The 17,544-nt window shown below is 40.7% G+C and overlaps 1 protein-coding gene across 1 annotated transcript; it reads left to right on the forward strand.

The window, feature by feature from the left end:
* Window positions 1-3,261: 3,261 nt before the first annotated feature.
* Window positions 3,262-12,932, forward strand: bin2b (bridging integrator 2b). Its single transcript, XM_020087121.2, has 12 exons — window positions 3,262-3,632; window positions 5,193-5,273; window positions 6,570-6,624; window positions 7,055-7,149; window positions 8,292-8,387; window positions 8,513-8,620; window positions 8,712-8,797; window positions 8,997-9,072; window positions 9,216-9,298; window positions 9,867-10,569; window positions 11,121-11,213; window positions 12,353-12,932. The coding sequence occupies exons 1-12, from the start codon at window positions 3,540-3,542 to the stop codon at window positions 12,464-12,466; spliced, it is 1,683 nt and encodes a 560-aa protein (XP_019942680.2). The 5' UTR covers window positions 3,262-3,539; the 3' UTR covers window positions 12,467-12,932.
* The last annotated feature ends 4,612 nt before the right edge of the window (window positions 12,933-17,544 follow it).

Here is a 17,544-nt window from a genome sequence, read left to right on the forward strand (position 1 = left end):
ATTCAAGGCAGATGAAAACAGGCGAGGCAGAGTGATCCTGACTTTTAGACCCTGATATGTGTCTCTAAAATCACTGGTTCCAACAGTTCTCATATTGTGGTTCTAAAGCATCTGTACTCAGACTCTCTGTTAAAAAAATCTGATGTCTTAGGTCCAAACCGAGATGACCCTGATATCATTATCATTCAGATTTTAGATAACCCCTTTCTAAACCACAGCAGATATTTTGGACTGTGAGTTTCACATGTCCTTGTGACAAATACACTGATCTTTATGTATGAAAAAGGTGGACTGCCCCTTTCAGAAAATCTAACTAAAACAATCTCAGCAGCTTTTGAACTAATCTGTAGCTCTTGGTATTATCTGTTTCTTTAGATTATTAGTTATAAGTTATTTCTTTAACATATGCAGTGCCATAGCCAGGAGTTTAGAAGCACCAGTACCACCCTACTCCCTGAAAGCATTATCACTGACCACCAACAAAACCAGTATTTTTTTATTTTTCACATTTAATCCTACAGTAACTCATTTTGTTTCTTTGGTATAGTCGAATCAATGAACCTGTGAACAAACATATTGCTTATTAAAGACATCCAGCAGATGTACAGAGCAACATTAGCATTTATCTGGAGTTACATTTCTTGTTTCCTGAGGATCAATAATCTCTTTCTGTTAGCTGTGTTACCTCCACCCCTGTAATATCTCGATTTGTAATGCTCACTAGCTTCACTAGCTAACCTCTTTCATGTAGACTTACTCATTGCTTTTTAATCACACCCTCAATCTTGTTTCTGAAATAGAAATTTAAATATATGTAATGTCCCCAGGTCCTCTTCTGTCTGACCATTTTGACTTATGTTTGAATTTACAATGCTGGGCTACATAGAATATGGGGGGAGGTTTTTTTATTGCAGTCGATGTCTATCAGATAATCAAATTGAGTGAAATATTGTTTGTTGTTTTTCAGTTGTTATTAACTCCATTGCTGGGTAAATAACAATTGGGTGAGAGGTGGGGTAGACTCTGGACAGGTCACCAGTGTATCACAGAGCTGACATAGAGACAAACAAACCTACGGTCACTTTAGAGACTCCAGTTATAAGCTGCATGTCCTTGTGGGTTTTCTCTGGGTACTCTGACTTCCAGAGACACAGAGAGGTTACAACGTCAAGTTCAAACCCTTCTTGATATGAGGCTAACTACTGCCTCATACCACCCCCATTCTGCAAAGTGCAGAGATACACATTTGATTCAATGTTTTTGTAAAAAGTCTTGGTTATAGCAGCCTAATAATTTGAACATTATATTTTCCACAAGGGCACTTGCTTTTGTAACCTCTTTAGGATCTTTCCCAGAATAAAAACTGACATTATCAGGGTCAGCATACATCATCGGGACCAAAGCTCAGTACTGATGAGACCAAACTTAATGAGGATAGCTGTTCAAACTCATGTGTGTGTCCAGCTGTTAACACAGTCACATTATGGGGCTTCTCTTCCATATGGGGACAGAAAGCAATGGTAATGTAAAACATTACATTTGACATTTTAAGGAAGAAGAATGTTTTATGTATGAATGTTTCAAGGTTAGGTTTAGGTTAAGGTTAGGTTAAGGTTAGGCAAGTAGTAACTATGGTTATCCTTGGAGTAAGTCTCCAGGACATCATTGTAAGTCCATGTAATGTCCTCTGAAGTCACAGAGACACTGTTCTGTGTGTGTGTGTGTATGTGTGTGTACATAGAGCGTATTTAGTTAGAACAATAGTCAGAGAAGTATTACAAACAGAGGAGGAGAGAAGCACATATATTAGCTATGACTCTACTTAATCTGACTCACAGTAGATATTGGCCAATACATTTTTTTTCACATTGTGTTTCACATTTGTTTAATTTAGTTGTCAGTAAAATTATAAGCCTCAGGTTAATTTTCATGAGTTTTGACCATATCTACAAAAAAAAAGATTTTTAACAATTAAGCTGTGTCAGGAGGTTGGGGACGGAATGATCCCAGGTTCATTCAGTGTAGCCGTGAATAGTGAATAGTCAGTCAAATGAGATATGAAGGGTAAACCTTGGGGTGGAACTATTAGTCATTTCATTATTGTGAGAAGCAGATGTGTCAACAGTGACCAACTCAGCAAACAACTCGTCAGAGAGAGGATGAGGCAATCTTTTAATATGTCAGTGTTCCAGGGGAGAAACATATGATTCAAAAGGATAGTTCACCCAAAAATGAAAATTCATTCATCATCTACTTACCAACAGGACCAGTGCATGCACTTCTGCCGCTCTAGGTTTAGAGGAAATTAAATACCGCCCCTCTATTTGCAAGGTACCAAACCAGAAAGTCAGTGAGTCACCACTATGCAGTTTGAAGTATTTGAGTCAGCAAAACACTTTCAGGGGTAAACAGTGCTGCAGCCAAAGGCAATATAATTAAAGACATTAGTGACTTAACCTCAGACGTAATAAAACAACTGAAAAAACATCACATGCCTCCATACTGCTCGTGTGGTGTCATCCAAGTGTCCGTAAGCCCCAACATTCATATTTGACTTGAAATGGCGTCATTTACACCAGGACTTTAGCCTAAATGTCCTCTGTTATCCTCCTCTGGAGCCTCGTTCACGCATGGGTCAAAGTCAAATTTATTGTCAATTTCTTCACACATACCAGACATACAAAGGAATTGAAATTGCGTTCCTAACTATCCCACGGTGAAGACAAGACAAGACATTTCCTAACAAAATAACAGTAAAGTGCACAGGCACAACAAATGAAGACAGATGTATCCTAACTAAAGTAGACAATAAATAAAAATGACAGTTTTTTAGTGCAAATGTATGAGGTAGCAGCAAGGTTTTATAATATAATATAATATGGTGGTATACAATGAGTGGTGGAGGCTGTTTTTTCTGTTTGAAGAAGAAGTCACCAGTTACTCCAATTGGATTGGATTTGGCTGCAACACTGTTTTACCCCTGAAGCTCCTAAAGTGTTTTGTGGACTCAAACACTTCACCCACCCCTCCATCAACATACTGCTGAGTAGATAAAGAGTTCATTTCATTTTCCGGTGAATTATCCCTTTAAGGCTATAAACCGATTAACACCAGTTGCAACACCACATGGCTTCTCATGTGCCATACCCAACTCAAATAAGAGAAATGGCAGCGTCTCTCTCCCTGCTGACGTCACGTGGGTGATTCAGGTAGGCGTCATTAGGGACTTTTAACCTGCACACGTGGTTTCCAGGTGAGTGTGGTTGAATCACCCCCCCCCCCACCCCGGCTACAGTGGCCACAGTGTTTGCGCAAAGGATCTGGACACGTACCAACAACCCACCCTTCCAACAAGTGTGGACAGGAGCGATAACGACGCAGTGAAGGAGTTCACTCTGCCAGCTGCTGTGGCTCAGTGAGTCTTGACATTTGCTCCACCTCCTCCGCCCTGAAGCTCCGTCGCTGCAGCGAGGAGGCAGTTTCTCCGGAGGAAGCGAGCGCGCAGGAGGTGGTCAGAACCCCGAGGAGAAGAAGCGACGATGGCTGAAAACAAGATGGGCCCGAACCTCCAGGCGGGAGCTGGATTCCTCGCCAAACGAGTCCAGAAGTCTCTGAATCGAGCTCAGGAGAAGGTGAGACACCAGTTTAGTGAAGTCACACTGTGTTTCATGTAAGTGTGCACGCTGTGAACTACATGCGTTGTGTTTCCAGAGCTTGTTTTGTCAGCCAGCTTTAACTCGTGGTTAAATGAGATCATCAGGATCCCTGCAGGACAGCAAACCATCCCTTTCCTCATCTATAATATATAGAACAAGTTATGGTGAGGGGGTGACTTGTTGTCGACTCCAAACATGCACACGCTCCATCTTGAGAAGAGTAAAACTACTTTGATTTCACCATTATTCAGCTGAAAAGATCATGTTTATTAACAGACTGGGTGTTCTGCTCATAAATACGTAGTTGTGTAGCCACTGTGACCCTCCCAGTCTGGGGTATGCTACCGTTATCTAGGGTTGGACAGAGTTGTAACTCCAAAATGAAATCTTCCACGGTGACAGGATTAGTCCTGCGAGTAAGAAGTAAGTAAATTACTGGGATTAAGAAGCTGTGATAGTCACCATAAGACAACATGTTGATATCCAGACCATTCAGTGGTCCTCCAGGCCTGGTCTCTTGTGTTTTACTAACCGTACACATGTTTTGTTGTTGTGAAGGGTTATTGCATAAATATATGTGTTGTTGAGTGTGCTGCCACACAAGCTGCCACTTCCTGACTGCACTTCCTCTCTCTGTCTCTCGTTCTGTGTGTGGGTTGTGAGTTGTTAGGTTTCACTCTGCTCCACCCCAACTCCAGTGAGTGGCTGCAAGATCGAAGCCTATTGTGCGGACTCTAGAATTGTTTTATAGCTATATTTATGTCATGGAAACTGGAAAGGATAGTCATAATAACACTGAGAGCCTTTGTTGCAGATTTGAAACTGAAGGTCCTTGAAATGTGTCAGTAAGTCTTCCAAACAGCTGCGTGCAGTGGACTATAAAAAGATGAGCCCAGTGTGGACCACAGCAACATGTGGTGCTGTATATTTTGCATCCGTCTGTTATGACTGACGGTGCCAGACCAAAACTCCAGTCAGGCCGATGTGTTCAGATGAACCCACACGTTAGATTATTGCAGATGTATCAGTATTTTCTGATAATGTATGTGGACTGATTAGTGAATCACTACACAGCAATGGCAGGAGAGAAAAAAGAATGTGTACCTGACTGAAGAAATAAGGACAAAACCTCACGTAAAGACTGATGTATCTGTGGAAAGATGAGCCTCTGTAATTGAATATTTAAAAATACCATGATGATATGAAGTTAGACTGACTGAATAAAAATGAGACCAGATACAACATCCATCTTCAGGAAAAACTGCATAGATATATCCTCACTCCTGGTTAGTTTCAGTGTCATCTTTGCTTTGTTTTTTTTTATTCTCTTCTGGGGATGCATTCAAGACTTATGCTCATAGGGCATTTTTGTGTATTTCATTTTAATTTGTGTCAATGACAACAGCAGCTGTAAATGTGAAATACACAAATGTTTGGTCCAAAATAAATCAGCAATCAGTAGCTCTTGTAACTATTGATGATGGTGACCCATGTCTGTCTGTAATGTTGACACTGTCTCTGTTTTCTGCTCCTTAGGTCCTTCAGAAACTGGGCAAAACCATGGAGACCAAAGACGAACAGTTTGAGCTGTGTTTCCAGAACCTCAACAAGCAGCAGGTACACCAGCGCCTCACCTCTTCAGTATTAGAAGGCTTCTCTGCATGGTAGCACTGTGCCATTCATTCATTCACATTCCCTGGCTCAAATGAAGGTCATGTAAACCAGCTTTTTTATTGTTAAGCAGCTCATTTTTATCCCCCCCTGACCAGAAATCTCCAGTTTAGTGGATTACTGCTCAGTTTTCCCCCCCACAGGTTCAGACAGTCAGCTTACCCTTGAAAATAGGAAATACTTAGGACAAGTTGCAACTCTCTCTCATTTTCTTATCAAATCTGCATAAATACTGATCTGTGTCTCTCTTAACTGTACATAAACTTTAACTTGACCACAAACACAGTATATTTACTTATATTTAATGAACTCTCAGTTTTAAAGATTCAAAGTTTGTATAGCAAATATACATAAAATATAAGACATCATGACAAATTGTAAAAGCAACATGAGAAAAGACAAAAAAGAAGCATTCAAAAATAAATCTTTCTTTTTACAAATTAGAAGTTACAATGAAATCAATAAACTGCAATCATTTAACTGTAATACTCGTAATACTCTTCAGATATTGCTGCTGTGGCCTTACTCTCGTACGACCATATAGTTCATGTGCTAAACTAAACTTTAGATCCACATCCCTCTAAAATGGGTGCACAGACTTTATAACTTTTTTCTACTTCAAGAACTCAATTCAAGAAATGTATTGTCATTCTCCACCCTGCTGCTAAATTCTATCCTGTCTTGTATTATTACTTTTTTCTTTTCTCTTCTGTCTTGTCCTCACAAACATATGTAAAGTGTCCTTGGGTCCTGTGAAAGGCGCTATATAAATTCAATTATTATTATTCTAACCAAACAGCAAACTGTGCAGTGTCGAATGAAATAGCATTTCTCCAGGGCAGTGCAATTTCAATAGTAGCTTAAAAAAAGCCAATTTAATCAAATACACTATGTTTTCACCTCCATCATGATCCCATCACTCCCTTGAGGCCAAAGTATGCTGTGTAAACGTTACAGCTTCACTTTTAGGTTGTTCAGGGTTCACTCGGTGTCTAAGGCAACAAATACAGCACAGGGAAACTGGCGGGGAGCAACAGGAAGGAAGTCTACATGCTGACACAGCGGGACTTTCACTTCACCACCGCCATCACCACATGAAATGTTTTGATTGTAAATTTATTCAAACTGTGTTGTCAGATATTCTTGTGTGGTGTCTTGATTATATGCAGCATATATCTCTCATAGTGATACTGTAACAGTCGGTCCAATTTAACTTCTTTTGGTTTTCTGCTTTGTCCTCAGACCGATGGAATGAGGTTGTTCAAAGACGTCAAAGCCTACCACACAGCAGTGAAAGGTGGGTTTCCACAGCTTGCACATCATTTACACTCACACAATACATAGCTATCAGAGCACACCCTTTGCTCAGCATGGGTAGTGAAGAATAGGGAAGTGAAATTCTTCCATTCTTGGATCCTTTGTTTCACTTTTGCAAATTATGCCAGTGAAGCTTTTTTCCAAAATAAAAAACAGCAGACGCAGCATTGTATAAAGGATTCATGTGCAAGAATCAATCCAGTGTTTCTGGTGTTGTCAGCCTCTGCTCCTGCATAGTTAGCTCCACTCAGGAAACCAGTGTTGTTCTGACCTTCTCAGTGTGGGTGTAACTGTGCCACGAACTCTAAACACAATACCACCACTATGCTCCGTGTGCTGCTGATGCCAAATGATAAGTTGCTCCATGTACGTTATGAGATTTTTACACAATTTCCTGCTCTTCTCCACAGCTGTGCATGAGACATCCAAGCGGCTGTCCCAGACGTTGCAGGACATCTATGAGTCAGACTGGAACGGCGTGGAGGACCTGGCTGTCATTACCGAGGTTTGTTTATGTACAAATGTCATATGTCACTGAGAGACGGACAACAAACCCAAGTAATCTGATAACATCATTTTCATTTCAGCAGGTCATGCTTGTTTTTATGGAAATTAGGTTTGACCAAAATGGTTTGATTGACCATGATCTAGTTTATCACACTGATATGTTTCCAGATCATGGACTGTATATAAGATGGACCACTTCCCCTAATTGCACTAAAATGGAGCTGAAATATCTTGCTCTTGATGATACACATGCTCAACCATTTGTGAGTCAGTCTCAACTTTCAATCACCTTGTTTTTATAGCAGCAAATATCTAATTAAAACAAAACATAACAGAAACACAAACACTTGAACATACTATGGTGTGATAAGAACGACCTAAAGTGATTCGTGTTCTATGACTTTTTAGTGTGGTCCATCTCCCATCTGGGCTGCATTCAGCCAGAACAAGAAGTAGCAAAACTTTTATCTAAACAGACATTGGTGCATTGAACATCCTGTTGTGTTACGCAAGCATTACACGTATGGCACCCAAGCAGCAGCCACTGCATTTGTAGATAACTTAATAATTGTGTGCACTGCCTTTTTGATACTGCAGGTTGTATATACACATTGCTGCTGATTTGGCAACACCTCTGACATACCCATCAGATAAGAGAAGTCGTATCACAAAGCCTGTTGCACACGAGTAAACGTGTCCCTCACAGCCCAGGAATCATAGCAAAATGGTGCAAAATGAGGCTTTGATTATACCTAAATTGAGCCGTATTATCATAATTGCTAAATTCTGGTCAAGCTGCTGCATGAATAATATGTAAAATACGGAAAAAATGCAGATTTTGTAGTTAATCACAACAAGATAAATGATAAACTGGCACAGAATTTTGAAATTTCTCTTCAGTTATTCACAGTATTTATTCCACCGCACTGGAGTTAATAAATGTTACGGCTGAGGAATTCATTTATTTTTAGGTAGAAGGATTTGAAAGACCCATCTGCTAAGTTCAGTTGCTGCATATTGTTGGTGAAAGTGAGTGAATGAGGTGATTGTCATTGTTTGTTGCTCTGTTAAAGTTGTCCAGCATTTAGAAAGCTAGGCCAGTTAAAGTTGCACTGATGTGATACTGGCTGTGTCTCTTAGAGTGAAGACCTGCTAAGGAACGACTATGAAGAGAAACTGAGTGACCAGATTGTCCGTACAATGGAGAACTACACGAGCCAGTTCCCTGAGGTCAAGGTAATGTGATGCTTGAAGGAGCTCCGGCAGTCTGTCTTACGTTTGATGACACATTTAAACGATCCGTCCACTTTCTGGTAGAGGATGATGCTTTTACTAAAGTAGGACCGACGTCTGTTTTACAGGAGCGAGTTGCTAAACGCGGACGCAAGCTTGTGGACTATGACTCATCACGTCACCACCTGGAGGCGCTGCAGAGTGCCAAGAAAAAGGATGACGCCAAAATAACAAAGGTAGGAGTATTTGTATGGTACAGCACTGAAAAAAAAAGGAACCTTTTTAATGTTTTTTTTCTTAAACCATCTCTCAAATGCTCTGTTACAGGCAGAAGAGGAGTTTAACAAGACCCAGAGCGTCTTTGAAGAGATAAATAACGAGCTGAGGGAGGAACTGCCCGTTCTCTATCAGAGGTACGTCTGACCGTGTGGAATTTTATCAATTATTTTCAAGCGAAAACAATATCAACATGCCTGACAGTATTCCTGCCAGAAACAGAAATCTGAAGTGTAAATGTGCATTAAAGGGTTTATCACTGGAGTTAGTCCAAGCACAACCTGTTACTGAGGAAGGTCACGTAGATAAACTGAACTGCTGGCTTTGTCTCTGTAGCCGTATAGGTTGCTACGTGACAGTTTTCCAAAACATATCAAACCTGAGAGACGTCTTCTACAAGGAAATGAGCGTGGTAAGAGATGACGAGCATCATTTTGTTTCATCACTCTCATATTGCTGATGTGATGTACGTGATATTTGCCCTGCATCAGTTTTACATCAGGTTTAATGATGAATTTGCAAGTGAAGTGCTTCTGTTGTGCTTTGGTTTTGCAGCTGAACCGTGAGCTTTACAATGTGATGAAAAAAGTGGAGACTCAACACTCAGGGAAAGCTTTCATCATCAAGGGCCTGAACAGGTAAGGAATTGTGTTGCTGCTGCCGTCTTAAGCAACTGTTTAACACACAAACTGAATTAGTCTGCCCACTAATTCCCAAAACATATGCCTGTCTGTATGTAGAATGCATATCTCGTGAACAGTTCAACTTATTGTCTCGGCACAGTTACTGACTTGCTTTTTTGCTGAGGGACATTATAGAGCTTATATTTAGAAAAGTTGTGAACTTGGGTCTGAAGATGGTGTCGGATGCTTAGTTATATATAAGCCACATACGTGAACAGTAATAAGGTACATTTAGTTTAATTTGATGAAAATCATTGATGATAAAGTGAACACGAAGTTTCCTACCTTCACTCTGCAGCATAAACAATACAAAGTGTCAGTATATTGTAGAACTTTTTGAGGAGGACTCACTAATGACCAGGAATCCTTCTGAGGTATCTCTGGAGCTTTAACACAGGAGAAGAGAACAGGTATAGAACAGGCCCTGTACTAGTAGTCACTGATGTCAACTCTCTTTAATGGCTCTTCTGTTAGATTTACAAAATGATTCAGTAAAAACAAGACTTTTTTCTTCTTCAACTAGTACGTCAGGCAAAACAAAGAAGAGGAAATCCCTGGTTATCTCCAATCCCATCCCCTGCAATACTGCGTTCCCAGCTGACCATGTCTCCATATACCCGTCCACCCAAAACGGAAAAGACGGGGAGCCCTCTTCCCCCTCTGCTCAACAGACCCAAAGCAACTCCGATGAAACCAGCCCACCAGAAGAGAGCAGCGTCTCCTCCAAAGACATCAACTCGTCAGACTCAGATCTCAGCTCCAGCGGCACCAACACACCCCAGAGGCAGTCAGTGTGTGACAATGAGAACAGTGACAGGAGCACAGGGGGTCAAAGCCTGGAGGAGGTGGAGGAGCAGGAGGTGGCTGAAGCAGAAGCAGAAGCCGAAGCTGAGGAAGAGCTTTCTGGGAACCAGTCCGATGACTCAGGAGTCGGAGTCACAAAGTTGGAGGCCGCGAGTCAGGAGGTGTCCAATCCCTCTGATTCTGCAGACAGCGATGCCCCACGCACTCCTGAGCAGGAGACAATGCTGGACCCACCATCAGAGGAGGTCACGCCAAAACCTGCACCGGTTCCTGCCCCTCGCATCTCGTTCCGCTGCACTGACAGACCCCCTCTCCTATCTGCCGACCACCCAGAGGAATCACAAGAAGCAACAGCCGACCAGGAGACAGCTGAATCAAAAGAGGACTCCAGTTTCCACAGTCCACCTGGCTTCTTGTACAAGGTACCCAACTACTGCAAAATCTACTACTGGTGAATCCTCCACAGTAGTGCCTGCTGTTTTCTCACGTGGTCTCATTCCAGAGTTTTTACAAGGATACACAGCCCCTCTGGGTAATGTCACCCAGGACAACCGTTGAGCTTTGATTTAAAGGTTCACCAGATTACAAAAACTGAAATATTTTCTCATTTAGCTCCAGTGATATCTCGACATGGAGACAGTTTGATTTCATTTGTCAAGGTTGTGAGATTCCAGTCTCTGACGTCTCTGCCAATACACAACATTTAAAAGACCTCCCTGTGAAAAGTTGCAAAGGGAACTACTGTGCACTGAAGAATAGGTGACAGTCTTTGTGTATGTATGGACGGATTTGAATAATACATTTTAAAATCCATGAAACACAAATTTCATTTACCTCCTTTTCAATTTGGTTGAATGACATTCTCCAACATCAAAATCTCCAAATTATTTGGGTGAACTGGCCTTTAAAGATAACTGACATCTGTGTAATACTTAAAATAAAGCCTATTGATGTGCCTTTCATTTTACCCCAGGGGGTGGCACTAGAGAGCCACACAGCATCTGAAGAGGGCCTTCTCCAGTTTGAACAGGGAGACGTCATCCTGGTACTTGCTGACCCTCAAGAGGTTTGTGTGTGTTCTTGTTAAAGCAAATTTCATTTCATGTCCTACCTTAAAGATGGAGGAGTTAGACGAACAAAGATTTCATGTAAAGTCTGCTCCTTCTAACTGAACATGTTGTTTGGGTCATTGTGGGGATTTATTTCTCTGTCAGACCTGTACATGTGCATCCAGCTGGCAATGCACTGTTTTCATCATGTTTGTTTTTTTATTTTATATCACTGTGTGCTGATACTTCAACTGTTGCATGAGTGATAAAATGGATCTGAAATGAGAAAATGTTTCAAAATCAAATATTCTTATTAAAAATCAGAAGCCGTATTCACAAAACATCCTCAGGCTGAAAGCAGCTGAGTCAGGAAAAACTTAATTGCATAAAAAAAAAAAATTGCATGTACGTTAGTTGTTAAGTTTAAGAATCTTTCAGCTCCTGTCAAGCTGTTTAGCTTCCGGTGGGAAGAAGCTGTCGTTGCTAGAAATGCATTCAGATGACAGAGAGTTAAATAACTAATCAGTGTGTTAATTGATAATGAACTTTAAAAAGCATATTTTAAGAATCATCAGCTCATCAGCAAAACAATCTACATTTGTTTATTGGTTCATTAAGTGAATATTAATTTCTCACTAAATAAAATAAATAAATATAATATATAGTAAAATAAATAAGGCTGGTTCATGACCACTATCTGTATAGAGGAGTTCTGACCTCATCAAAAGCTGAATTAATTAATCTTAAATTTGTCACACAATTAATAAATTCTTTCATTTTATTTTCTATTTAATCTTATTTTGGTTTACTCAAATATTATTATGCCTGACCAATTTCTAACTACATTTTTGAAAGATTTAATTAAATTCTTTTTTAGTATCCTCTTTTTAACATTATTTAATTTTTATTTTTAACCAGATGAAATCCTATCTCCTAGTACCTTTTACTATTTATTCATAAATATAACTTTAACTGAAACATTAACTCCAAGGACAGTTTGGGAGGAAACGTAAAACACTTTTTGATCGCAGCCGCAGATTTCTTTGTCATTCTTTTCATAAAGCAGGAAAAGTAAATTGTTAACATTGACTCACAGTCAGATCTGATTGTTGATTTGCTTCTTAAAGATCTCACATGTGTTTAATGTGTCTCACAGCAAGACGGCATGGTGAGGGGGATCAGGGAGGAGAGCTGGAACCAGCACACAGATCTAGAAAATCACTCTGGGATCTTCTTGGAAAAACTCATCCAGCCTGTTCAGCCAGAATGAGGCAACGGTCACTCCTCCGTCTGAAAAACTTTCTTCTTCCACAAGAGTTGTGGTCTCTCTCTCTCTCCCTCCCTCCCTCCCTCTCTCTCTCTCTATCCCCCTCCCTCCCTCTCAACCTCTCACACACACACACACACACACACACACACACACACACACACACACACACACACATACACACTCACACACAGGGAGGGAGTGAACCCATATGTTTTTGGCAGAGATACTATACAAACAGATGAGCGAAAGTCCCACATGGTTACTCACATGCTAAGATGTTGCAACATGTTGAACGAAAGTGACTGAGCTGCACAACATTTTGTAAGAGTTGTTTGGAAAAGTTACAGTATTTTACTCTTTTTGTATTTTTAATGTCTTTCTACGAAACACTGTGAAACAAAGCTTTTTATAATTGATTCTTTAACCTTGTGTAAAACTTCCCAATAAAGTTCTATATAAAAAGGAGGATGTTGGTCTTGTCTGAAATTTTCATGTAACAACTTTCTATATTGTGCCATGTATTAATTTGATCAATCCAAGTGAAGACCGCTCAGTCAAGAGTTTTTGCATTTTGTAAATAAAGTTGGGGCAGATAAACAGCCTCGTGAATAGGACTCAAATGATTCACCAGATTGGAATGTGAAAATAATGTCAAGACCTGGAAACTGAGACTTGTTGACTGACTAACTTTGAGAAGTTTATGGAGGAGAGGTCTGTCTTGCATAAAAACATACTGAGCTGGGGCTCATGCCCTCTAGTTTGGCAGTTCTGCTCATAGACTTTTCATGAGAAGGTTCTGCTGTGTGGAGATGAGGAACTTAAATTACTTTCTGTAGATTATACACAGATCTACTGTAGCCAGCTGGTTAATGAGTTAACACTAAAGAAGGAGTTAAAGGATAAATGCAGCTATAAGGTTGCTCTGTTACATGGTTGTTTCATGGCTCAGACAGATTGCTGTGGTGTGCTGACTGGGTTGAGACTTGAGTTTGGTGTGGTCATGTTAAGGGCCAACAGCTGGCGCTGTCAACATGCTCCTGCACTAGCAAATCAATTAGCTAGAGTTCCTACATATCTAAAGGACTGACACAAGGCAGGACCACGTATTTAGTCTGGAAAACAAGACCAAGAAGAGACGATTACCATTCCTGTGGTGCCTGACACTTAAGTGAAGACTCATTTCAAACAGACGGATCAGAACAACAGTGGTAACTGGGTACAGCGAGCGCAACAGAGCATTTGTGTACCTCAAACAGACAGGATGTGAATTCTGTGTTGAGGGCAACTCTGCCACTTACATCTGATTCATGCATTAAATCCAACTTTTTAACAATAGTTTGCAGTTCATTGCTACACCACTGACTAAGGGCCTGATGACACAAAAGCAAAGCGAATATTATGGGTCAAAGCTCACTAAAGTTAAACTTAACGTGAAACCACGATGTGATTAATCATGCACAGAATGAAATGAACAGGAGGCAAAGGTTCACCACAAAAGCAGTTATGGGAATAATACATTATATTTTTGTCCTAATGATGGTAGTTTATGAAAAGTTGAGGGATCACAAAGCATCCATTGGGAGACATCAGTCATTTCACAACAGTGCATCCAATTGTTGTCAAGACATTTCACTCAGGACCACTCACGAAATGAAAATCAGAGGATCAACAAACCCTTCTTCCAAATGGAAATTACACAGCAGTCCATCCTGTAGCCTTGTTGTTCAAGATATTTCAGTCTACACCAGAGAGGTGGATCGACTGACAGATGTCAGAGATCAGTAAAGCCATTTAGTGAGCAAGGCTCAAAGTTGGTGATTGGAAATAAAAGGAGAAATAATTCTCTGGTCTTTTCTAGAGAGAGGTTAGATTGACACTTTTATTGCACCCAGAGCAGAGACATATTTACTAAGAGAGTAGTGCTGGGAAGAGGCGTTCACACTGTGGTTTGTTGGGACTTGTTGATGCCTCTGGGTATTATAGTAAGTGCCATTAAAAGGTGTTCACTCATTAAACAAACATCTTTCGACACAGCTGACGGCAACATCAACGTCAGCACTTTATCAACTTTGTGTCAAAGTTGGTCTTTCTACAGAAAAATGAACAATTTGAATGACCACTGGTCAACTCAATGTAATGATGAAACATATGATCTATGGATATGATTGAAAGCTAAGAGATGGATTTTGAGATGAGATTATCAAACCTCACCGAAACTATTTCAGTCATGATGCAATAGAACATTTTAAGGAAGTGAGGTGGCAATGACTTTGTACCGATGCACTTGTTCCTCATGAGGTCAGGTAGCTAATGAGCAAAAATTGTGCAATGAGGGAGTCGACATTGCCAAGACGAATTTCAACAGTAATTTCAACTTTAATTCAATAGAAGTTAGTGGGAGGAATAAATGTATGAACAAACGTGTGCCTGGGGTGTCTTCTGTTCCAGATGAGAAACTACTGCTGCAGAGTTTCTTAATATAGTAATAAACCTCATTCTGCACCATTCCTGCTAAATGAAGTCACCGCAATGACACAGGGACTCGGCGTATACTTGCCTGACTTGGGTTGGACTCTCTCTTTCTCCTGTTTGCTGAAAGCAGAACATGAGATCAATTCAAGTATCAAAGTTTGTGGTTTCCTTGTGATTCTCCTGTGAAATAACATCTGGATATTAAATAGTTTACAACCTACATGGCCGGTGAGTTACAGCTGTTGTTTTTGCCAGTGGGAGCAAAGAAAACCTTTTCCTCCACCGGAACATTTTTTCTGAACACGACACTGAGATATTTACTACAATTAATTACTCGCAGGAAGCCCTTTCAGGTGGATGTGGGCATGGTTGCTGGTTGATAGCAGTGGTTTAGGCTTTTTAAATTTCCTCTGCATTTCTTATCAAACACAGAATAACAAAGTAACTATGTTGCCTTTCCTTCCAGAGCATATTACATCTTTATCTTCCTCTTCGTTTCTTCCTTTCCTTCTTTCTTCCACGGTGACAGAGACACCAGACATTGTAAATATAGACACATTTCATTGGAATATTTTTCAGGCAACCTGTGGGAATACACTGAAAGATCAGGACACAGGCAACCACAGTCAAGCCTCCCTCTTTTGATAGAAATCCTGCGGTAACTGAGATTCTGTTATTAATAGAGCTACCCCATCCCAGCGAGGTTAATGTTGAAAGGTGATACTCACAGTGGAGGACTCAGAGCTCCACTCCAATATGAATATAATGCATTGTTATTTGTCTTTTTCTCAATGAGGGGCCTCTGTCTGGCTGAACACATCACTCTGGGGCCTGTTTCTTCTCCGCTAGCCTCGTGCGTCTCTACCCGGTTGTGGTGTGAGTGTGTGCTTGCGACGTCTCAAGGGGAATAGGTGAGTAGGTTACACAGGGCAGCTGGTGTATCTGCTCCGGTCCATTAAGCAGTGTTGTGTTGACAAGGCAGATGATAGATAAACTCGGATACGGTCCCTGGGAGAGCTATGGTGTTTCAACCACTGCTCGCTCACATTCCTCATCATTCTAACTCAGTGTAGATCAGGCTGGTGGAAATGAGAACCAATCAGAACTTTCACTGCTATACGTTCACAAGTGCAAATAACTTCATGAATATACATGTCTCTGGTGATGGTGTGAAAATATTAAAAGAAGGAAAATTAAGTTGAATTTTCAATGTCTATATAGGTCGTGCACTTGCACTGAGCTAGCAAAAAATTGCAGAATCACAAAAAAATAAAACATCAATGAACTGGGAGGGATGTTCAGCTGCAACATGCAATTTCAACATTAGATATCCTAAGATTCTACACACTGTACCTTTAAGAGCGTTCAGCTGGAGCAAGCCCAAGACTGGGAAATACTGGCATGTGTAGGCTCATAGTTACATCACAACTTGCCATCATCACCCTAAGACCAGACATCTTCTTAGAACGGACAGAACCCTGGGAGGATGCTGTTGATGAAGGGAATGAGAGATGGCGCCTGAGGCAAAACAACAAAAAGTCACTGGGAATACATACAAAAGCCTTGTGCCAGACCACCAGAAACATCACGGACTGCAGAACACTGCAGCCAATGGCACTGGATCAGGAGGAAAGAACCCTACTGGGCCCCACAATGTTAGGAACACACACCCTGATCAGCCAGTGGTGGGCCTGCCTCAGCAGAGGGTGTCTTGTAAATAAAAGGCCAGAAGCCCCAGATGACACTAAGTTACACAACTGAAGATATATCCCTAATATTCACTGGTGGTCAGGATCATCTGCGGGTGGTTGATAATTTATCATCAGACTACAGTGGGAAAGACCTTCAAACGTTCGAGAGACATTCACAATCTTGTAAAATAAATGGGTCCTTCCTTGGCCCTTGCCCTACCTTTCCACCAAGTTTCCAAAATATAAGTTCAGTAGCTTTTTTTGAGTAACAGACAGAAAAACAGCAACAAAAACAATCTCCTTTTCAGAGGTAATAATCTCCTTGGCGGAGGTACAAGTTTAACCTCAGTGGGAATAGAAGAGAGGAAATCTTCAAGCTGTATTTCTTCCTGTAGCAAAATTCTTTTTCCTCTCCCCCTGACTCAGGAAGATTAGAGGTCAGGGAAGGTCGGAGGTCAGAACTCAGACACACAAAAACGTCCCTGGAGCTGGTTGTGAATGAGTATGTTGCTCAGCAGGGTAGATGCTTGCTGACGCTAGAGGTCCTTAAGCTGAAAGATGATTCTCCAACCCACAACACCACCTTTCTGTGTGTTGTGCATGCATTCTTACTTCTTTACATACCATGCTCACACAGCTCTTCTGTATTTTGGAACCACAATGAAATTATTATTATCATTATCGATATAGTGATTATTCAATGATTAGTTTTGTAATTACTGCCTCTAGGGGCACTGCAAGCTGTAAACAAAACATGAACATATTCCGACCAATTAAAGTTGATATAATGTGAAAACAAACAGTGATCTAACAGCCACCTCCTAGCATTCCTTTGGAATTGATTCACATTCATTTGATACATTTAAGTCAAATAATCACTCTTTTATTCTGGGCTCCATCCACCACTGAGACAAA

The sequence above is a fragment of the Paralichthys olivaceus genome, chromosome 2 (genome assembly GCF_024713975.1).
Source record: "Paralichthys olivaceus isolate ysfri-2021 chromosome 2, ASM2471397v2, whole genome shotgun sequence".
In the NCBI taxonomy this organism is placed as follows: domain Eukaryota; kingdom Metazoa; phylum Chordata; class Actinopteri; order Pleuronectiformes; family Paralichthyidae; genus Paralichthys; species Paralichthys olivaceus.